Source organism: Crocodylus siamensis, chromosome 5, assembly GCF_052110815.1.
Source record: "Crocodylus siamensis isolate JL-2025a chromosome 5, ASM5211081v1, whole genome shotgun sequence".
Lineage (NCBI taxonomy): Eukaryota > Metazoa > Chordata > Crocodylia > Crocodylidae > Crocodylus > Crocodylus siamensis.
Genome location: NC_143399.1, coordinates 187,241,588 through 187,266,119, shown reverse-complemented (window position 1 = coordinate 187,266,119; position 24,532 = coordinate 187,241,588). Strand labels below are relative to the sequence as shown.

Here is a 24,532-nt window from a genome sequence, read left to right as displayed (position 1 = left end):
GTTTGAGGCCATTGCTCCTAGTCCTGTCTGGACTGCATCTTCCCAAGGAATTGCCAAAATGTGAAGATGTATGAATATTTATTACAGAAAATGCAAAAGAAAGTATACTTCCATGACAGCAGCACAGTGCTTTGCCAGAGCCAAGAATTTCCAGCAGAATTATAACACTAGAGATAAAAAAAGATCTTCAGTGACATTCCCAATACATTCACTTTCTACGTGAAACTGGATTGGATTTATGCCTGGGACACCATCACAGAAGCCCAGTAAACGCTGGACAAACATGCTGGCCTACATCATCCAGTGGAAAGCAGCCAGTCTGAGCAAGATTTCCAGTGAAGGGCCAAGACCTTTCCACCCCACAAACACCACCCTAGTGTCATGCCAGGTTGTGGCCAGCCAAATCTGCAGCCACTCAGGGGTCAAGATGCTGACCAAGGTCAGGAGTAGTGAACAGAATCCAAAGACAAGCCAGATCAGAAAGCCAGGAGGTCAATCCAAGAGCAGCATCTAGGAAAAAGCAGAGTCAGGAAGTCAGGAGATCGAGCAGAGTGCAGAGGTCAGAGTATAAACCAGAGGGAATAGCAAACCAATTTGGAATCAGGCTGAGCCCTGTTGCCCAGACACTTTCTGTTCTTGTTCAAGGATTTATACTAAGGGGGAAATAGAGGATCACCTTGCCCCAGGCAGCCACTCTGGTGACAGAGAGTGGGCAGTTAGTTGGGCCCTGTGAAAGGCTCCAGACCATCCCGGATCAATCTAGACAAACAGCAAAAGGGTGGATAAGTAATTTTAAAAACGGCCCTCATCCTGACAGAGGTAATAACTGGCTGTTTGAATGCCATAGGTGGCAGCTGTGCACAAAGCTACATCAGTGCCTGTGCTACTGCTGTGGCAGCAGCAATGCAGGTTCTTCACTTTTTGCTTCCCCACCCGAAAGGTCAGTGCCCTCATTTTCCCCCAATTCATTATATTACTGCTGACAGCATATCGAGTACCAGCAAGGCACCACCATATTGGGTGACTATTGTGATGTACAAGTACAGGCATGTCTATCCGTCTGCTAAGCCTTTAGAGTTATTTACCTGCTCAGGTTGTATATCTTTCTAGAACGCTCAAAATGGCATAAGCCCCAAAAAGTTTATTTTCCTAAAGTACTGAATCTCATAGATTAAATGTACTGGTTACTTCCCTTATAGTATCAAGGGTTGAAAGAGGAATGTCACCTAGTCAAGGAGTGCTCAACTCCTAACCCATGAGCCAGACCTCACCCATGTCATCCAAACCATGAGTCTACAAATCTGGTGGCAGGGGGACAGGACAGGACAGTGGTAACAGGCCAAAGGGTGGGAGGGATGGGAAGGTGTGGGCCCAGGCCTGAGCAGGGGGGAAAAGGAGTCCCGCTCCTCCCCTCCCCAGCTGCTACTGCACTGGGCCAGGCCCGCTGCTCCCCAACACCACCATGTTGGGCCTGCTCCCTGCCAGAGTCGGGCCTGGGCCCACTCCTCCCCTTCCCCCACTGCCACCATGGCGCTCCCGCTCCTTCCCCCCCACAGCATCAGGACCAGTCCTCCCCCAACCGCCACTGGGTCAGCCCTGCAGGCGGCAATGACGGAAGCAGGGAGAGACAGGCCGAAGCCAGTGCCAGTGGCCTCACTCCCCCCACAGTGTCCCGTCCCTGCTTCCCCCAGCCCATGCCGCCACTGCCATCACCTGCAGGGGCGGTGGTTGAGGCCTCGTCACCCTCTCCACTCCATTGTCACCACCTGCAAGGAGCACTACTGGCCTCGCCCCCGCCCCGTTCCATCCATTCCATTGCCATCACCTTGAGGTAGCAGGGCGGGGCTGGCCTTGACCCCCCCTGCTCTGTCCTGTGTCCCCACCATCATGGTGGCGCATTGCCACCTGTCCCAATGCTTCTTCACACTCTGATTGGCTGTCAGCCAATCAAAGTATGAATAAGAATATTGACAACATTTCACAGAAGCAGGACATTGGCAGTTGTGGTTCCCCTGCTCTACCTATGGCAGGTTAGGGTGTTAGGTCTGTGTTATGTCAGGGTTAATGGTAGTTTTACACATGGTTTAGATTATGGTTTGTATGGGATGGTTTGGATAGAGATGATTCTCCCTCAAGCAGGGGACTGGACTAGATGACCTCTGGAGGTGCCTTCATGCCCTACTTCTCTATGATTCTAATTAAGTTCTTAAACCCCAAATAAGTAAATTTACCTTTTTAATACTGATTTACAAGTGAAGGCTCACCGTAGAATGCACTTCATAATAGAAACTCAGTATCGCTCCCTTGTTACAGTACATTTAAACACCACAAAAAATATTTTTCAACTCAAAAACATTTTGTAAAATTTCACAAGAGTGCAAATTTAAAATACAATCAAAGTGTACAGCATAACAACAATACTGTAATAGCAATAATATATGCACACAATACTAATAGATGTGATTCTAAATGTAACTAAAACAAAAATTTTAAAAGACAGAGAATAAATAATAAAATAATAAACAATAAAAATAAATAGCATGCACTGTAGCTGTTTATGTATCAGGAAAAAATGGACTGCTTTCTTTAATAGTCACACTTGGTTAAGAGCAACACAGCAGCAGGACATCAACATATTGCCACCAATGTGTATTCAATCTATTAGTGAGAACTGAAGACACTAACCTCTTGCAGGATTAACCCCTAATTCCTTAAAAAAACAAGAACTTTGGGGAAAGCAACATTTATGATTTTAATGACCTCTGTATTTATATGCTTTCATTTTACTGAGCACTTATTCATGTTTGTAAATGCATTCATTTTATTAGTAACAATAGGATAATGTGTGAGTTAAGAAGTGTTAATACAGTCATTTTATGTGAAATTATTAATGCTAAAAGCAAAGTGCATAAAAATCTCTTATTTTATGGAGCTACTGTTATACATACAACTGAGTCTTCCTCTTCTTCATCTGCTTCCTCTTTCTCTTCCACTTCAGTTTTCTTCTGATACACATATTCCATTGCATGTATAATCTGCACAAAAAAAAAAATCATATTAAGAGAAGAAAACTAAATCTCTCTTAAAGCAAGAAAGAGCTAATAAAAATGCAAATATTTTAATCTGAATTTAGACATCATAATTAAATTAAAATAATTTCCTACCCCATTGAGACGTTTAGTGACGTTCCTTAGCATCTGCACTTCATCTAGCGAATCATTTTTATTTACAGATGGAATCTGTAAAGAATATTTCATGAAAGATTCGACTGGAGCAGCTGGTAATAAGACCATTGGCTCACATTCCTTTCCCGAGAGCTTTATTCTTCCTTTTATTTTTAAATTATCAGTAGGAGAGCCTTGTAAATTTAGTGGACCCTTTTTAAAAAAAGATGTTCCTGTATCTGCTTCTGACAGACTGCTGGGTTTCATTTGCTTTCTTGCTTTCATGCTGGGGTCTGTGTTGTCTTTCCAAGCCTAGATAAGGAAAGTTTTATGTCACTAATTGGTAAAGAATAAGATCATTAGAAAAAAAATGTACATAACGGCTAAGATCCAACTGTTCTATATTTAGTATTAAAAATTAGCCCATTGCCTTAGAGCCCTCTAAGTAAATTTATGGTATAACAATTAAACAAAATTTATCATTGTGCTAATAAAACATGTCCGCAACAATACTACACATGTTTACAACTACTCTGTGCTCCACTCCATTCAAAAATTGGAATCTTCTGTACAAAAACAAAAGACATTATGTGCAACAGGAAGAAAGAAGGAAATACAGGGCCACCACACCAACATTTTGGGAAGTGCAGGGAATTAGTTAGGTAAAATATATGTCCAGGTGACCTTAGAAGTGAACCATATACCTGGTTACAGAGAACAAAAAAACCTTCAAAGGTCCTTCACAATCTGCCCTGGCCCCAAAACTGATGACTACAAAGTTGCTTCTAAGGCCCATTCTCCAGCCAGGGGGACATAGCGGTCTACTCCCATGGGAGCCTATCAGTGACTCCAAAAGAAAGCACGAACAGTTGACTGTGCTGCCTGAAAGGCACTCATAGGAGCAAGAGCTGCTTAGGTGTTAGCCTGTTAGCTTTTGCTTTTGCCTGTTACTTTAGCTGTCACTACTGCTGCTGAAGAGAAGCAGGGAAGAAGCAACTCTGTGACAGCTGCTACAGCAAGCAGCACTGCAGCTCTGTTCCCCATTGGTGTCAGGGAGCCAGTCACTCTCCCCTCCCCTGGAGAGAAGAGAATGGAGCACTCTAGGTCAGTGGTTCTCCTTTTTGTACCAGGACCCATTTGTAAACAGCAATGGCGAGTCCCAACCCAGTGCCCCTCACTCCGACCTGCTGCTAATATATATAGCTAAAACTCACCTAAAGTTTTATCACCTCCTCCCTCAACTGAATTACTGCAACTTCCTTATATCTGGTATTAACAAAGACACTTATTTCTCATTCATATATCCAAAAGCCTGTTGCAAATATCCTCCTCACCCTGTTCCTTTGACCATCTCACCCCTACTTTGCAACCCTTCAATGCTTCTCTCTCTTTCAAATGAAAGATAATTTACTTTTCTTCATTTTCACAGCTGCTTGCAGAGTATACCCTCCTGTAAACAGATTCCTTAGCTGGCTGACTTTTATAGAATTCGATTTCTGAACTGCTCCTCAGCCAGCACTCCAAAGCAAAGTATAGTCTTTAACCAAACAAATACAACAAAATCCCTTCATCCTGTCCCAGACACTAAAAGAGCACCTTTTGCTCTGGCCCCAAAACAGTAGCCTGGCTCCTCCTTGCAGGAAACAATTTTCTTCACAGCTTGCTTCCTCCTTCCTTTTGCTAATTCTTCTGGGAGTTTTAAAAGTTCACAGTAGGACACTTCCTGTTTGCCAAAACGGCCCACAGCTAAGCTTTCTTAACAGGGTTGACTGTTGCGCCTTAAAGGACAGACAACTGTGTTACACCCTATCTATCATCTCTTATTCAATAACAAGAGGTCAATCCCTGCGTCCAACTAGCAGGATGCCAGCTTTATTTGGCCACATGTTCAGTTTCCAAAATGCTTGCTTCCATGTTGACTAGAAGGGAAGCTTATGAACAGCCACAGAACTACTTCATTATGCTCCTTCAAATTCCTCCTTAAATCTCTCCTTTGCCTTATAAAAAACATGTCGCTTACAAAAAAACATTGACAAACCTTAGGCTGCTGGAACCCACATTATAATTATTTAAAATAAATAGTAACACCTTAATCTTCAAAATCAAATATTTCATTAAAAATGAGGGCTCATATACAGAGAAGCCCTCTGTATTAGGTTATTGCCTTAAGATGCCAACCCCCCCATGTTCTTCGATGATCTTTTACCTTACCAGTTTTCCTCTCAGATCTTGAAATAATCTCTTCATGCTCAAGAATTGAAACAATATTCTCTTTCTCCTGGAGTACACGGCAGATTGACTCATTACTCTTTTTATTTAAGGTTTCACAGCTGCCCTTCTTAGGGCTGTGATTCCAGCTCTGGCCTTCCCAGGCTATCATCTCTCCTTTATAGATGCATTAACCATTCCTGTTCTGCCTAGCTTGCACACTCTCTACCCTCCCATATCTGGGTCTCCATAGGCCTTCTTCTTAAGGATGGAACTTCATCCCTGGCCTTCTCAGTCCAGGAACTCCCTCAAACACAGTCTTCTCAGTAGCTCCTCCCAGCAGCATTCAGCAGGCCTCTACTGACTCAGGACTTCAAGTCACCCAGTCCTTTTAGGCTTAGCAAAGTTAGGAGACACTGTCTTTTCATAGATTTCAAAGATTTTCCCCTCTGTTGTCTCTATCAATACAAGGGAAAGAGACAGAATATATGCATCCCTCTTCTTAGAGCTTATCTTGTTTGGCTGGAAAGGAATGAAGCCTTAGATCAACCAATGTACAAATTTTCCTGGCAGGGTACATTAGTTATGTGGTGTGCTATAAACCATGGCTAGATTGCTTTTTGTACTCAATCTAACTCATTTATAGTGAGGATGTGTATCTATACATTATATAGTGCAGACTAAATGGTTATCATAAAAACAAAGCTTGGAGGAATACCACTGAATTTTTTTTCCGTTTTGATCATAGTTAAAGGTAACTGGCCTCATAGAAGCATTTCTGTAGTCATGGCCCCTTCTTTCTCTTGATACAAACTAGAGCCATGAGAAAGATGCAACCTAAAGAAAATGTAGAGATTATGACGGCACAGAATATATCTGTATAAAACTGTAACTGATATTCCACTGCATGGGATGAATATGAACACACATCTAGTTTTGGCCATATATCAATGCTACTCAAGAAAGCTGCTTAACATATGATTTAAGGCGTCACAGAGAAGCTATTCCAGGGCAATCTCAGGCAATGTTTTCTCTCAGTTGTTGCTCCAATCTCAGAGAAAACCATGGATCTTCCGCACTCTACCTACAGCAGGGAAGAGGGGGTAAAAAGCACCCTGTTCAAATTTGCTGATGACACTAAGATGTCGGGGGATGTGGGCACGCTAGAAAGGAGCAATAGGCTACAGTCAGACCTAGACGGTTACAAGGGTGGGCGGATGAGGACAGGATGGGATTCAACACTGACAAGTGCAAAGTGATGCACCTGGGGAGGAACAACCGGCACCATACCTACAGGTTGGAGAACTCCCTTCTTGTCAGTACAGAGGCAGAAAAGGATCTTGGAGTCATCATTGATTCCAAGATGAACATGGGTCGGCAGTGTGGGGAAGCAGTCAGGAACGCCAACCATACCTTGTCATGCATCCACAGATGCATCTCCAGCAGGTCCAAGGAGGTGATCCTCCCCCTCTATGCGGCACTCGTCAAGCCGCAGCTGGAGCACTGTGTCCAGTTCTGGGCGCCGCACTTCAAGAGGGATGTAGACAACATGGAGAGGGTCAAGAGGAGGGCCACTCGTATGATCAGGGGGCAGCAGGGCAGGCCTTACGAGGAGAGGCTATGGGACCTGAACCTGTTCAACCTCCACAAGAGAAGGCTGAGGTGGGATCTAGTGGCCATTTACAAACTAGTCAGGGGGGATCAGCAAGCGCTGGGGAAGTCCCTGTTCCCCCGAGCACTGCCAGGAGTGACCAAGAATAATGGTCACAAGCTGGGAGAGGGTAGATTTAGGTTAGATATCAGGAGGTGCTACTTCATGTTCAGGGCAGCTAGGGTCTGGAACCAACTTCTAAGAGAAGTGGTGCTGGCTCCTACCCTGGGGGTCTTTAAGAGGAGGTTAGACGAACACCTTGCTGGTGTTCCCAGTAATCTTTCCTGCCACGGCAGGGGGTCGCACTAGATGATCTACTCAGGTCCCTTCCGACCCTAGAAACTATGAAGAGACAGCTTTCCAATCAATCATATGACAAAATAGAGAAACCGTATTTAGGAAGAGCGAGATGGGAAGTTCTCCTCTTACGCCCCACAATTACCATTTTATTATTCAGTGCTCTTAGGATCTTATACCAGGTGATCAGGAAAACTGTATACAGGAAGGAAAGAGGGCAGAAAGGATTCCGCCTGTCTTAAATGCTAATAGATCTCCGTCTCAAAGAATGGATGAGATAAGACTAAAAAGGAACACACTGACCTGTAATTCTCCAGTGCTTTCTTCTAAGTAAAATGGTATGCTAAAAGTGACTTTGCTAAGCTTGTGTTCTTTGCTTTTGTACCACATTGGCCCTAAAGAAGCTAACTAAAAGCTGGTGCTCACAGGTAAGTGGAACTCTAAAGAATATACATGATCAATTGGGTGGACTCAGGAGGTCTGAAGCACTAGTTTCGAAGCCTAGGGTAACATAAATACAGAGTCCCATGTCTTACAGAAGAGTTTAATATCATGGTCTGAACCAAGGCTGTGTGGCCTAGAGACTAAAAACTAGAAACAGTAATTGCTTAAATTAAATGGGCTTAGAAGCATGTGAGATTTGGTATATCGGTGACAGTAAAAAGTAGTAGGTGGATAGGCTGCAACAGCAGTAACATCACCAAAAGAGGACAAAAAAAGTAATAAGCTCCTCTGCTTCAATCACCAAAATCTTTAGATATAAAAGAAAGAAAAAAGAATGGGAGCAATTATACACCACTAAAAATCTAAGTGCAGGAGAAAGACAGAAATGTAAAAGAGGGGATAGAGCAGAAATTTATCTACACCCTAAGGAAAGTGTTCTCTCAACCCCACATAAATGAAAAATTAGTAGCACATCAAGGGCAGGTTGAGCAATTTTCACTGCCATAAACAGCAAAAACAGTTCTGGATGGGAAGCAGTACTCCTACCCCCGCAAAATTACCAAGTCCATTTAATTTTTCTATGCTTCTTATCTAATCTTTCATCCTGGTTCTGCTGAAATTATTACTGTTGCAAACCAAATCACAGTTTTAATACAAATCTTAGATTACAACAGTAAACATTATCTCCTTTGACCCTTTTTTGGGTGCCTTGTTTCTGGTACAGTGACACGTAGAAAAAGCAGGGCTTGAGAGAAAAGAGGGAACAATAGCAACGCATGAAATTTGCAGAAGTATTTGTCTGGAAGACAAAAAGTGTCAATATTACAGATGTTGATCCCCCCACATCAGGAGAGAATGGAAGGAAAGATAGCAGAATAATAAAGGTCTGATTGGAAGAGGAGTCTAGAAGAGCTGCCTGCACTTTAGGGATGTCCTTTTAAAAGGGGCAGAAGTAGGCTATCCCAGTGCAATGGAAGAATGAAAGTGCAACAGGAGTCCAATGTGGCCAAGTTGAAACTCAAAAAGGAAACCTAAAAAAAGTGGAAACTTGGCCATATTACTAGGGAAGACTGTTGCATGGGCATGCAGGGAGAAAATCAGGAAGGCCAAGGCATGATTTGAAATGCAACTGGCAATGGACATAAACATGGCTTGAACACCTGAGACACATTGACCTCCAACCCCTCCTGGAAAAGGATAACTATCTCAAGACAGTCACGGGCAACAAACCTGTTCTGATTTGCAGACAGCCCCTCAACTTCAAACAGCATCTCTCAAGCAACAGGCCACCTAAATCCCAGTCTCACCAAGACATCTCATTACCTGGACTAGCTTTAACAACTCCTTTTGTTCATATGGGTATACAGGCAGTCCTCAGACTTACAACACAATTGGTTCCTGAAAACCATGTCTTAAGTCAAAATGTTGCAACTTGGAACTGATTTTCCCATGGGAAATAATGTTATAAATAGGAGATTGGTTCCTGAACCAAGGCCCGATACTCTATTTTCACCAAAAATAACCCAGAATTTTGTACTCAATCAATTATAGATGAGTAATATAGCTACATTAATGAATTTATATTGTAAACAGCAATCATATTGATTTGGAAGGACTTCTTTGAGGAGACTTTGCTGGTTGTTTTGAAGGATTCTTGGCTGGAGTTCTCTCAGGAGTCTTGGCTGCAGGCTTTCTGGAGTCTTGTCTACTTTCTTAAAGAAAGTATCCAAGGAAGTTTGGACAGATGCTCTCCAGGGAGATGGATGATGCAGTAAATTTGTTCGCTGGCTCGGCTTGGCGTCAGATCAAGTGTTGTAAAGTTGAAACTGACGTCAGAAAGCTGAAACAGGGTGTCAATTTATAAACATTATAAGTGCAAAACGTTGTAACTCGAAACATTGTAAGTCGAGGACTGCCTGTACTGCCTACATGTTCTCTCCCAGCACCACTCTCTCCCCTCTCCCTTCTCTGTCCCTGCTTTCTGCTTCTGTATTCAAATTGTGCTCCTGCTTATATACTGCTTTGTGTACATCCCTTCACAGCATTTGAGGAAGTGAATTTCAGCTTATGAAAGCTTGTGCTATATTTACTGTAGTTAGTCTATAAGGTGCAAATCTAATCTGCTTTTTAAGAGAGCATAAAAGTTAAAAAAAAAAAAATAAGGGGGGGATTCTACAAATATGTCAAAAGTAAGAGGATGACCAAAGAACTATAGGTCCCTTACAGAATGCAGAAGGCAGTCTTGTTATGGATGATGCAGAGGAGGCTGAAGTATTTAATACCCTTTTTATTTCCATCTTCACAAATAGGAACAGTTACCATGTTATGACTGACCCCAGTTAAGCAAAGACAGGAAAGGAGACAAACAGCAAAGAGAAGTGGAAGAACATGTTAGGGATTACTCAGAGAAGCTTGATGCTTCTAAGTCAACAGGATCAGGTGGGATGCACCTTGGGGTACTGAAGGAATTGGTTGAGGCAATTTCAGAGCCATTAGCTATCTCTCTGAGGACTCATGGAGGTCAGGTGAGGTCCTGGATGAGTGAAAAAGGGCAAACATAGTGTTCATGTTTAAGAAAGGGAAGAAGAAAGATTGAGGAACTACAGACCAGTCAGCCTGACCTCTAAACCTAGAAAGATAATGGAGCTGGTCCTCAAGGAATCCACTTCGAAACACCTAGATGAGAACAAGGTGATCAGGAACAGCCAGCACAGATTCATCAAGAGAAGGACATGTCTGATAATCCTGATTTCCTTTTATGATGTGACAGACTCTGTGGATGGGGGAAAAAGCAGTGGATGTTGATATACCTTGGCGTTAGCAAGGCTTCTGACACCGTATCGCTCAACATTTTTATTAACAAGCTAAGGGAATACAGATGAGACAGAAGCATTGTAAGATGGATACACACAGGTTGGATTGGGTGCTTGACCACCTGGGCGACGGTGATCATCGCCTGCTGGAATTCACCTTCCAGCACAAGGTGCAAAGGCCTGCAGCAAGGCAGCAGCCCTAGATTTCAGGAGGGCAGACTTTAAAGAGCTAAGGAGAATAGACAGGGAAGCACTGAGGCCCCAGAGGGGAGGGGAGTCAGGTGTCCAAGAAGCCCAAAGGGAGGTAATCCCAACACAGATCAAAGGGAGCAGGAGGGCGCAAAAGCCCCCATGGCTCACCAAAAGCATCTGGGAATGTCTTCTAGCTAAAAGGGAGGCGTACACCCAATGGAAGGGAGGGGCCATCACCAGGGAGGATTATACTGCGGTTGCTCCGGGATGCAGAGGGGCAGTCAGGAAGGCCAAGCCAGAGATGGAACTGGGACTAGCTTCCCAAATCAAGGACAACAAGAAGTCCTTTTTTAAATACATAGGGGGCAAAAAGAAGGTACCGGGTAACGTGGGGCCCCTGCAAGACATGCTAGGAAATTAAGTCGTCCAAATTTGGTCATTCTGAGCAGGACCACATCAGCCCCCACAATGGGCCCCCAGGCCAGGCACACGTAGGCCAAGGGTCAGGGAGGATCTAGTCAGGGAACTTCTGGAGGGACTGGATGTATTTAAATCAGCTCGTCTGGACTATCTCCACCCCAGAGCACTGAGGAAATTAGCCAAGGTCACTGCAGGACCCCTGGCACGGCTTTACGAGCACTCGTGGTGCTCTGGTGTGGTGCCAGAGGACTGGAAGAGGGCCAATGTGGTTCCCATCTTCAAAAAAGGAGGAAGAAGGACCCAGGGAACAATAGGCCTGTTAGTCTTACCTCAATCCTGGGTAAACTTTTTGAGAAAATTATTCTGGCAGATGTCCACGAGGGGCCAGCAGGGGAGATTATGCTTAGGGGCAACCAACATGGGTTCATTAGAGGCAGGTCCTGTCAGACCAACCTGATGGCCTTCTACGACCTGGTCACCAAATCCTTGGATGCAGAGGTAGCAGTGGACATAGTCTTTCTGGACTTTCGGAAGGCCTTCGACACTCTCTCATCCTGTTCTCATTAAGAAACTGGGGGACTGTGGTGTCGACACCTACACAGTCAAATGGGTCACCAACTGGCTGGAGGGCTACACCCAGAGTAGTGGTGGATGGGTCATTTTCAACCAGGAGGGATGTGGGCAGTGGGGTCTGCCAGGGCTTGGTCCTTGGGCCCACACTGTTCAACATCTTCATCAGTGACTTGGATGAGGGGGTAAAAAGCACACTGTTCAAATTTGCTGATGACACTAAGATGTGGGGGGGATGTGGGCACGTTAGAAGGAAGGAATAGACTACAACTGGACCTAGACAGGTTACAGGGGTGGGCGGGCAAGAATAGGATTGGATTCAACACTGACAAGTGCAAGGTGATGCACCTGGGGAGGAAGAACCAGTACCATACCTACAGGCTGGAGAACTCCCTTCTCATTAGTGCAGAGGCAGAAAAGGATCTTGGAGTCATCATTGATGCCAAGATGAACATGGGCCAACAGTGTGGGGAAGCAGTTAGAAAGGCCAACCGCAACTTGTCATGCATCCACAGATGCATCTCAAGCAGGTCCAGGGAGGTGATCCTCCCCCTCTATGCGGCACTCGTCAGGCTGCAGCTGGAGTACTGTGTCCAGTTCTGGGTGCCGCACTTCAGGAGGGATGTGGACAACATGGAGAGGGTCCAGAGGAGGGCCACTTGCATGATCAGGGGCAGTAGGGCAGGCCCTACAAGGACAGGCTATGGGACCTGAACCTGTTCAGCCTCCACAAGAGAGGGCTGAGGGGGATCTAGTGGCCTGTTACAAACTAGTCAGAAGAGACCAGCAGGCATTGGGGGAATCCCTGTTCCCCCAAGCACTACCAGGAGTGACTAGAAATAACAGTCACAAGCTGGCAGAGGGGAGATTCAGGCTAGATATCAGGAGGCGCTACTTCACAGTCAGGGTGGCTAGCATCTGGAACCAACTTCCAAGCAAAGTGGTGCTGGCTCCTACCCTGGAGCTCTTTAAGACAAGGCTTGACAATCACCTTGCTGGGATCATTTGACCCCGGTACTCTTTCCTGCCATGGCAGGGGGTCAGACTTGATGATCTGCTCAGGTCCCTTCTGACCCTACGAACTATGAAACTATGGATCATTCTCTTTAATAAGTAGTCATCAATGGCCCAGTGTCCAGTTGGAAGCAAGTATCAAGTGGGGTTCACCAGGGGTCTGTCCTGGGTCCAAAACTGTTCAACATCCTCATTAATGACTTGGATGATGGTATCAAGTGCACACTTAACAAATTTGCAGTTGACACAAAGTTGAGTGGAGCTGCAGACACTACGGAGGGTAGGGCTAGGTTCCATAATGACCTGAATAAACTGAAGAAATGAACCAGATGAAATTCAACTGGTACAAGTGCAAAGTCTTGCACTTCCAATGGAATAACTGCATGCACAAATACAGACTGGAGAATGATTGCCTAGACTGTAGTACTGCAGAGAAGGACCTGGGGGTTGCAGTAGACCATAAGCTGAATATGAGCCAACAGTGTGCTCTTGATGCAAAAAAGGCCAACAGTGTACTGGGTTGTATTAATAGGAATATCATGCAAATCAAAGGAAGTTATTCTTCTGCTCTACTCAGTACAGGTGAGGCCTTACCTGGAGTACTATGTCTAATTTGGACTCCACACTTCTTGATGGGAGAGGGTTCAGCAGAGACCAATGAAAATACTTAAAGTTATTTTCTTTATTTATGCCTGGAAAGCATAACTTACGAAGAAAGGCTAAAAAGGTAGGGTTATTTAGTCTGGAAAACAGAAGGCTGAAAAATGTCAAAAGAAAATTGTGTATAATTCAATAAAAGTAAAACTGAAATACTGAAGAAAAAAAACAGAATTAAAAAAAAATTGTATGGTAGATATCTAACTGGGGCCCTGAGAAGATCAGGGCTAACAGAGCTTAGCCACCCCAAACACAGGGTAGCACAGAGAGCCACAGGGCAGCCCAGGCTGGGGTTCCAGGTGACTACAGTGCGGGAGAGGCATGCACAGGTAGACATGGAGCCTGCAGGCAGCCAGGATTGCAACAAGATGGTATGCAGAGTACTGCCCACCACAGAAGGTAAGTTAGGGAAGAGAAAGGGGCATGAGAGGGGCAAATCAAGGCCCCAGGAGTGAGGGAGGTAGTGGGGCAGAGACAGGGGCTATGATGAACGGGGCCCCGTGGCAGGTCATGGGACACTCAAGAGCCCGGGCAGCTCGTCCACAGGCGTTTGTGGGGTGGGGGGCTCCTGCCACTGCACACACCTCAGAAGCCTGGGGGGCAGCCCACAGTAGCAAACTGCCTCCGCCCCATGCACAAATCCAGGGGGCATGCGCCCCCAGGCTTCTCCCAAGGTGCACAGTGGCAGAAGCCCCCCTGCACAAGCCGCCCAGGCATCAAGCATCCCAAGACCCGCCCCGGGACCCCAATCACCACAGCCCCTGCCCCTTCCTCTCCCCACTCCCTCCCTCACTATGGGGGCCTTGATCTGCATTCCCCCACATCCCTTCCCCAACTTACCTGCTGTTATGGGCAGCGCTGCACATGCGGTCTGGCTGCAATCCTGGCTGCTGCAGGCTCCATGCCTGTCTGTGCACGTCCCTCCTCCCCGCTGGAGCCACCCAAAGCCCGCACCCAGGCTGCCCTGAGGCCCTCTGCACTGCCCCATGTTGGGGAAGGGGAGGCAGGCTATGCCCTGTTAGCCTCAACATTCTGCCACCTACGGCTGTGTGCCTGCCTGCCACATCTACATGGGTAAAATATCATTTTTCACAGAATATTCACAGAACTACCAGGACCCATTTCCCAAGATCAGTGGTAGTTCTGTGAATATTCCAAGAAAAATTATACTTTACCCGTGCACATGCTGCAAATTTTCGACAAAAAATTGCTATTTTCTCAGGGCCCTATATATAACCAGAACGCCAAATAAAGGAATATCATGTACTTCTATTTGACTAAAAATAAGAGCTAGTACCTTCAAAAAGTAAAATTCAAATATACTATAGATCTAATAAGCAAAACATTTCAGCATGACAATTTTAACAAGGATTCAACACCTTTACTAACAATACTTACAGATCTTCTTCATAGCCAGGTCACAGGACATGAAGCCAAAATACGGTTCTGAAATAAACCGATATAAAATATTATAAACGGAATCAACTTGCTAACGTAAAAAGCAAAGACTGGTCAAAGGCAAAAACTGCTCTGATGACTTTCTAAATTTGTTAGGGGCAAGATATTTCTAAAAGAGCCACAGGATTGTCAAAATATAAAGGTAATATAAAATCACTTTTGGCATCCTGTTGCTTTTATTCTTACATTAAACAGTTTGGCTGGGCCCAAAGACTGGTACCAGAGAGTTCAGCCAAGCTCCAAAGCAAAAATTATTTAAGCTGTCAATCATTGGTTTTCATCTTCATAAGCAACTGATATTGAATTTTTCTCTTAAAGATTTTTAAGGACTATTCAGTTTTAATTTTTATTTTTAAATTAGGGGTTTAGAGAGGTATGCTTCAGAAGCATTTCAAATGAAAGCAGGTTTTAAACAGAGCTGGGGTGGTGATGTACCTATGATGGTCCAGGAAAAATGAGATGTGGATTTTTGTGGATGATATCTTTTGTTGGAGGATCTTGTGAGGATGGCTATAGGAGACTACTGTACACATATAATTTGCACAAGTTGTACAATTTTCTATCAGCAGCTCCATAGTCCTTGCCATACCTGCACTCCGTTTTCCAGCAAGCCTAGAAAACTACGTGCCTGACCTGAGTTAGTTCCTTCCTGACCAGATAATCAGAGTAATCCTGATGAAACCTAGCTGACCTCCTACACCCTCCTATACTGGGATTTCAAGGCCTTTTTCCAGCATTCATGGAATTAGCCATGCTAGTTGCAATTGTAACTAAGTCACTATCTCTGCTACAATCCATTTGCTGTCAGCCTTGTTTCAGTGGCTTTTACACAAGACCTATTGAATGCTTTCCCACTTCAGATGAAGGAGGCAAAGGACCATGCCAGTTGCCGAAGCACTTTACAGACCAACATCATGAAGCAAGGGGTAGGTGAATTATTTGGGATGTGGGCTTGGGTAGGTTGGCCTGTTACATGCCAAATTTCCAGGGTGGCAGTCCAAAAGTAGGTGGAAGTGGTATGCCTTTCCACTTAACTCATACAAAAAGTCATAATCTGATCCAATGATCTTAGAACAGTATAACCAGAAGGCCACAAAGTAGCGGCTTAACGGGGGGGAAGCACTAAGATGAACAATGTTTTAGTACAGGGTAGTGGGGCATAAATGTAGGATGATGTGCTTTGCTCCACAGAGTATCAGAATTATTCCCATTTCATCAAGAGGGTTTTGTTGTTGTTATTATTGTTGTTGTTTTGGGTTTTTTTAACACAAGAACAGCTTAATTTGGTTTTTATTACACTTTTAAGCCTCTAAATATGCAATAGCTGTTAGCCTTAACCACACCCTACCACATGTATCAGCACCCTATAGCCCACAGGCTGAATCCAGCCAACGAACAGATTGGATCCAACTCAGCCCAAGGGATTAGGCAGAACACAACTGTGCCAAACCACTACAGCTTGGGCTTTCTCTGCAGCTTCGACTTTCCAGGGGACAGACATCTGGTGTCCATAGTGGGGGGCCAGCAAGCTCTGGTCTGCAGCAAAAAGGCTGAGGACTCCTGCCCTAGCACATTAGAAAAACAACTTGTAAGTATTTTGGAATGGCCTATCTGTCTAGCGATAAATTAATATCATGAGATGTTCCTTTTGGGTGACTCTTTGTGGCTCTGATTCATTTGAAAAAAACAAACAAACAAAAAACGAGCAATGAATACATTTCTTTATCTGCAACTATGGCTTCTGGAATATGTATAGATATGTCTACACAATGAAAAGCAATGCCATGCACAAAAGCAACATTATTAACATGCTAACATAGCACTGAACACAGTAATTACCCTGATTAGAAGAAGGACTTATTGGTCTGGGTGCAGTACCCTGCCAGTGCAGCTATAATGCTTCTGATTCTAGAAGTAGACCTCTCTCAGCTGTTTTTATATGTCTCTGTATTGTTCCATGTACACCAGTGACACTCAACCTTTCTGTCCAGAGGGCTGGATGGTCAGTGCCCAATGTCTCTGCAGGCCAGAACCTACTGGTGAACTCAATCTGATGCCCAGGGCAGCACAGCAGGGCTGAATCTGGCCAGATGGGGGGGAGGGGGGGCGGCGGACAGACGCACAACACATGCCACAAGAACCTGGTCCTGCAGAGGGAGAGGGCACGGCCCAATCTCAAGGGAGAAAGGGAGCATGCCCTGGTTGGGCAGGGGAAGGGGACATGGCTTAGCTCTGTGGTAGACAGGGAGCATGGCCTGGCCCTGAACCAGCCACACAGAAAAAGAGCATGGCCTGGCCCCAACCTAGCCAAGGGGAGGGAAGGGGGCATGGCCCAGCCCTGAAGGGGTGAGGGAAAGAAATGAACATGGCCTAGCCCCAAACCAGCTGCCTAGGGGGAGGGGGCATAGCCCAGCCCCACATGGAGAAGGGGATACAGCCTGGCCTGACCCAGCTGCAAGAAGGGACGAAGGTGTGGCCTGGCCCCGATATGGCCATGTGAGTGGAGGGTCGTGGCCCAGATTGAACCTGCCCTGCAGGGCTTGGGATTTTGGCACCAGAGACAAGTGGCAGTACTGCTACTGCTTCTTCCCCCACCAAATTTTCCAAACAGTGGGGAGGCCTGCAGGCCAGATTCCAAGGCTCCACAGGCCACATTAGGCCTGTGGGCTGGAGATTGAGCACCCCAATACAGACAAACATCATAGCTATGGCACTTCCAAATTTACCCAAATAGGCACAGTTACTTTCATGAAAGGTGGACAATAGGATTTCAAATAGAAAAGATCTTTTTTGACATTTTCAGGGGTAGATGGCATAGAGGGGACATGTTCTGTGAATTTCCAAAGGGTAATAGCAACACATTCCCATGCAGACACATGGAGATCCTCATAGATTCATATCTATTCCTGTGGAAAATTTAACTATCATCATCAGTCACTGGCTCCAACATCTCACTAGGACTGGCAATTTGCTAACTCCATCCTTTTGTTCTCATTTTACCATGACCTTATACAATGATTTCTACAGCAAAATCTTCTCTTCTAATAATGTATTTTCTAGATTTCATCGTCCCACCTTCATGATCTCCCCCTTAGCTTCTTGACTTCAATATATATCGTCACCGCTTCACTTGGTATCCTCTCCTGATATATTATCTTTACACATCCAGTCTTTCAGCTCTCCTGATTCAGTGTGCTTCTCTTGCAATCATTCCTCATTCAGTCGTTTTCAAATTCCCCTAAACTACCCATAGAAAATTCATTTGTGCAGATTACAACCAGCTGAAATCCCTCTTGAATAGAAAACATGCCTCTGAACCAAACAACGTAACAATGTTTTCACCTCAGATCACATCATCAGTGAATGGGGTGGCCTACAACTCTTATCCTCTGCCCTCCTTCACTCTTTGAACCCCTTCCATACCTGCATTAAAAAACATTAGACCCCAGACAGGATTCAGACAGTACTCCACATCAAACCATTCCATCTTCCTATGCCTTGTCTATATATATTTATGAACTTAATATATTCTCTTGATCCATTTTACTTCAGCTTTACACACATTTAAGCTTTTCTACTCTTTCCACATTTTCCTTTTGGCAAACTGTCATAGGCATGCTCAATACCATTGAATGAGAAGATGACTTTTTATGCTCCCAAACTTTTTCCATCAGTTGTCTTGTAGCAGCTGTTGCCATCAGTCCATTTTTCTTCCTCACTTAGTCTACATTCATACTTCCTTTGCATTAAACCAATCTTCCTTTGAATCAATGTGCCATTTGAGTATCTTGACATAAATGTGCGTAAGGATTATTATACTTCTTTGAAAAGGTATAACAATCCTTTATTCCAATTTTCTGGTAACTCCTTACCTGCCAAATGTGTTTGAATATTCTATCTGGCCAGCATTTTCCTTCTCCTCCAGCTGTTGTGATCATACCCACCATCACCTGAACAATACCAGTTTTTCTTCCTTTTCTTAGTTTTTATAACTGCTGTTTCCATTTCATCCATCTATAAGTCTCCATTCTCCGTTTTTCACTACCATTTAATTTTCTGTTTATCTTAGACTGTATTCAACCCTCCAGATACTTTACATTCAGTATATTTTTCAAAATAACCCTACTACACTCTTTTAATCCCAGGGGAATTGGTTAATAAAATTACATTTTCATCCCACATAAATCCAGGTTCTTATATACTTGATCTTTTACTTTTAACTAAAGCATATAAGCTTTTCTTGATACCTGCTGCATTTTCTCAGAGGTTTTCTGTGAAATCTTTCCAAACGTTTTCCTTTACACTGTTTGGTAATACTTCTTATTAACCTATACTTAGTTCTATTTTCAGTTAATATTCTTTTAAATCATACTCTCCATGTCTTGTTCTTCCCTGAACTCCTCCTTGCACTTTTTTTCTTTTGCACTCCTCTTCTAATTCCACTTGGTTTTCCATAAACATCTACTACCTGTTTTATAAACATGCCTTTATTCATTTACACTTTTACTGTCCTAATCTACCCATGTGAAATGCATTCCTTTCTTTTACTCGTTCTCAGAAATTGCCCCACAGCATCACACCTTTTAATTTCTACACTTTTGAATTTACTTATTCTTCCTGTTCAATAAAAGCATTATATTTAAAGTTATTATATTGATATTCTTGCTGAGTGAGACCAGACTTGAAAATAAAAGAATACTGACTCAGATTGGAGCAAACTATATACCTTTTTGTGGTGTGATGATTAGCTGAAGCAGTATAATTTGTTTTGCCAATTGGTCTGACCTTGTTAAAAAATTGCAGAGCCTCTCAGAAAGCATCCATGATAGACTGAATATCCCTCTAATCAGGAATGGTTTATGTATCTCTGATTTAGCTGGTCCATAAGGTACATATCTACCTTGCCTTCTGCCTGACTTCAGACTAACATGGCTAACTAGACAGTCTCTTAAAGTCTCTTCCAGTTCCAGCCATATTTTTCTCTTCTTTTCTATGATAGGATCTGCCAAAGCCAGTAGCCATATGCTTCCACAGTTGTATGCCAGACATAAGTGGATCATTACAAATACAGTCTTTCGAACAGTAGAGAAGAGGAAGGCCTCATAGATGCATCCAGGTCTGACCACTCATGTAGGTTCCTAGCCAAGATATAGGACCTCCGTCTCACCCAGGAGGTGCACAGCCCTACCAGGGGAGATGCCTTGTTGGATCTGGTCCTGGCCATGGGTGATGACCTGATGAGGGGTCTGCGGGTGCTCAACCACCTGGGCGACAGTGATCATTGCCTGCTGGAATTCACCATCGAGTGCAAGGTGGCAAAGACCTGCAGCAAGGCAGCAGCCCTAGGCCTCAGGAGGGTGGATTTCAACAAGGTAAGGAGAATAGTTGGGGAGACACTGAGGTCCCAGAAGGAAGGGGAGTTAGGTGTCCAAGAAGAGTGGTCATTCCTTAAGGAGATGATCATTCAAGCCCAAAGGGAGATAATCCCAACACAGATCAAAGGGGGCAAGAGGGCGCAAAAGCCCCCATGGCTCACCAAAAGCATCCGGGAACGTCTCCTACCTGAAAAGGAGGCATACACCCAAGGGAAGGGAGGGGCCATCACCAGGGAGGACTATACCTCTGTTGCTCGGGACTGTAGCGGGGGCAGTCAGGAAGGTCAAGCCGGAGATGGAACTGGGACTAGCTACCTGGATCAGGGACAACAGGAAGTCCTTTCTTAAATACATAGGGGATAAAAAGAAGGTACCAGGTAACGTGGGCTCTCTGCAGGACATGCTAGGAAATCCAGTTATCACACCAGACAGCAAAGCTAGCCCATTTAACACTTTGCCTCCATTTTTCTGAGCAGGGACCAGGTCATCCCCCCTACTGGGACCCCCGTAGGCCCCAAGCAAGGCACACCCAGGCCTAGGGTCAGAGAAGACCTAGTCAGGGAACTCCTGGAAGGACTGGACATATTTAAAATCAGCAGGGTATGACGATCTCCACCCCAGAGTGCTGAGGGAATTAGCAGAGGTCATTGCAGGACCCCTGGTGCAGCTTTATGAGCACTCATGGTGCTCTGCTGATGTGCCAGAGGACTGGAAAAGGGCCAGCGTGGTTCCCATTTTCAAAAAAGGGAGGAAGGAGGACCCAGGAAACTATAGGCCTGTTAGTCTTACCTCAGACCTTTGTAAGCTTTTTGAGAGAATTATCCTGGCGCGTGTCCCCAAGGGGCGAGCAGGGGAGATTATGCTTAGGGGCAACCAACATGGGTTCATTAGAGGCAGGTCCTGTCAGACCAACCTGATGGCCTTCTATGACCAGGTCACAAAAGCCTTGGACGCAGGTGTCACGGTAGGCATAGTCTTTCTGCACTTTCGGAAAGCCTTCAACACTGTCTCTCACCCCAATCTCATTAAAATACTAGGAGACTGTGGCATTGATACCTACACAGCCAGATGGGTCACTAATTGGCTGGAGGGCCACACTCAGAGTGGTGGTGGACGGGTCTCATTTGACCTGGAGGGATGTGGGCAGTGGGGTTCCGCAGGGCTCGGTCCTCGGGCCCGCACTGTTCAACATCTTCATCAGTGACTTGGACAAGGGAATAAAAAGCACTCTGTTCAAATTCACAGATGACACTAAGATGTGGGGAGAAGTGGGCATGCTAGAAGGGAGGAATAGTCTGCAATCAGACCTGGACAGGTTACAGGGGTGGGCGGATAACAACAGGATGAGTTTCAATACTGACAAGTACAAGGTACTGCACCTGAGGAAGAAGAACCAGAAGCATACCTACAGGCTGGGGAACTCCCTTCTCGTTAGTGCAGAGGCAGAAAAGGATCTTGGGAGTCATTGTTGACGCCAAAATGAACATGGGCTGACAGTGTGGGGATGCAGTCAGGAAGGCCAACCATACCTTGTCATGCATCCACAGATGCATCTCAAGCAGGTCCAAGGAGGTGATCCTCCCCCTCTATGCGGCACTCGTCAGGCTGCAGCTGGAGTACTGTGTCCAGTTCTGGCCACCGCACTTCAGGAGGGATGTGGGCAACATGAAGAGGGTCCAGAGAAGGGCCACCCGCATGATCAGGGGGCAGCAGGGCAGGCCCTACGAGAACAGGCTATGGGACCTGAACCTGTTCAGCCTCCACAAGAGAAGGCTGAGGGGGGATCTAGTGGCCATTTACAAACTAGTCGGGGGGACCAGCAGGCATTGAGAGAGTCCCTGTTCTCCCAAGCACTACCAGGAGTGACAAGAAATAATGGTCACAAGCTGGCAGAGGGTAGATTCAGACTGGACATCAGGAGGCGCTACTTCACTGTCGGGGTGGCTAGGATCTGGAACCAACTTCCAAGAGAAGTGGTGCTGGCTCCTAACCTGGGGGTCTTTAAAAGGAGGCTGGATGAACACCTTGCCGGAGTCGTTTGACCCCAGTACTCTTTCCTGCTGTGGCAGGGGGTCAAACTTGATGATCTGCTCAGGTCCCTTCCGACCCTACCAAATATGAAACTATCCAGCAGTGTAAGAATGCAGATGGACGCCCAATGTAGGAACAGCAGCAACTTCTGGTTGCTGGCGCCACTGTGATTGCACAGCTGCACTAGAATTCAGTTTTTCTGTACCCCCATTCCCACAGGCACCCAGGGCAGTTACCCCTGTTGCCACACTCTAGTTACACCACTGGATGCACCCAAAATTCCAACAGTGGTACCTAACCGACCATTTTACTGTGCCAAAGAAAGACCTTAAGGATGTCTGGGTTGCTCAAGTCACAGAAGTGGTGGATAAATTATCTAAATGATTACTTCAAAACTAAATTGGATAATTCAACTGAAATGCAGCACTGTAAGAGTTAAGTTTCCATGAAGGATGAATATGAATTGGTTGAAACGTCAACAAGTCTGTGCAGAGTTATGCCAAAACCGACCTCTGCTTTCTCGGGCTCTGGCATGCTGTTTGTATTACTATATTTTCTCACACAGCACAAACCTTTTCCTCCCCACAAAATTCAGCCCCAAAACTGGGGTGAGGCATTAAGCAAGGAACCTGTTTTCTTCACTTAAAAAGAAGCATCCCTGGAGACAACCTGCATGCTATCTATGCACCTACCAAGATGGTTTCTGCTTGCTGTATCAACCCTCAGTCACCTTCCTACTGCCAATCGTCATTCTACATCAGACTATTTCCATGAGCCATGGTGGTGTCCAGGGAGGGCAAGATAAGAGTGGTGCTATGAGCCAGATACAGCCTACAGGCAGTATGTTTAACAGTCCTGCTTTAGAGCAAGGGACAGCAAATATATATTTTTGTTGCATGACAGATTCAAGAGAGATGGCATAATAGAGCTGTCAGCTCTACATGGCCTTCATCTTCAATAAGAAAGCCTTTGATGAAGTCAGGCAACCTCACCTGCTAGCATAGGCAACCCCTATGCCTGCTAGCATAGGCAACTAGTAGGGGGGGCATGGGGGTGGGGGGCATATGTCCCCTCTGATTGGCCACTGCCGGCTTTTGCGGGCAGTTGCCGCTTGCTCCCCCCCGCCAGCTTCTGCAGGCAATTGCTGCTTGCCACCCCCCCGGCGCTGGCTTCTGCAGGCAGTCACCACTTGCCACCCTGACGCCAACTCCCACCAACTGTGTCTTCCCAGTCTCAGGAGACACCAGTCACCCATGCTTGCTGGGATGTTAAGGCAAATTCTTACCTGCATCAGCTCCAGGAAGCAATCTAAAGCAGAGTAAGGACTGGCACTAACCTATCTGGGTTGAAACAAGACTGTGTGCTTGGACTGATTTTTCTGTACTGCACTTATGGGGGAGGCAGTTGGCAGCATTTCAGTTGTTAAGATTCCTCACCTTCAGAACACTGTTCTATTCTGCAAGCAAGACTGAAAGTCACTATTCAACTGCACCATGAAGTGCTCCACACAGATGACTGTGAATTAAAAATGCACTCAAAACCAAATTTGTAGGTATTGATGGCACCTGCAAACTTTATGGCACTTTATGGCATCTGCAAACAGCTTTAGGCTCACAATTGGCTTAACCAAAACAGAGGTCATGTATCTGGTTGCACCAACAAGAGTTTTGTGTACTTTGGTGGAGAGCAACTACCTATGACTCATGAATCCCACTATGTGGACAGTGTCGTGCCAAATCAAGGTAATACTGATAAGAAAGTTGTTTCCCACAACCTGAAAGTAAACGCAACAATTGAGAAATTGAGCAAGTGGGTGTGAAGGCAACAAGAAATAAAGATATCTGAAGAAGGGTAAGTTTTACAAGACTGTGGTGCTTATTCTTTTATGAGCTCAAACCAAGACATCGCATCAGTGACACTTCTGGCAGCTGGAAAAAAGTCCACCAATTTTCTTGTGCCCTGCACACCTCCTCCTCCCTCCCTCTCCCACTCCAAAGCTCAGATCCTTTGACTGAGTATCCAGTGCTAAGGTATTGTGACAAGTCAGTCACTACAATGAAACACTGATAATGAACAACTGATCACATAATGCACACAAGTAACAAATGCAAGCCCTAGCAGCTACAGTACACAGACCTGGAATGCAGTCAGCATCAGTGAGGCTGGCCAAAAAATGGGTTTTGCAGAATATGTTCTACCTTCAAAAAGGTCAAAGAGGACTAGCAACCCAATGTTGAT

At 45.2% G+C, this 24,532-nt stretch overlaps 1 protein-coding gene across 1 annotated transcript in view; it reads right to left on the bottom strand.

The window, feature by feature from the left end:
• Positions 1-24,532, bottom strand: part of CCDC7 (coiled-coil domain containing 7) — a 178,256-nt gene that overhangs the window by 151,557 nt on the left and 2,167 nt on the right. The window contains exons 3-5 of the mRNA XM_090047535.1: positions 14,829-14,876; positions 3,165-3,476; positions 2,949-3,035 (exon numbers count right to left, since the gene is read on the bottom strand). Of these exons, the coding sequence (XP_089903661.1) occupies positions 2,949-3,035; positions 3,165-3,449 (372 nt within the window). The 5' untranslated portion in view covers positions 3,450-3,476; positions 14,829-14,876. The remainder of the gene's footprint in view (positions 1-2,948; positions 3,036-3,164; positions 3,477-14,828; positions 14,877-24,532) is intronic.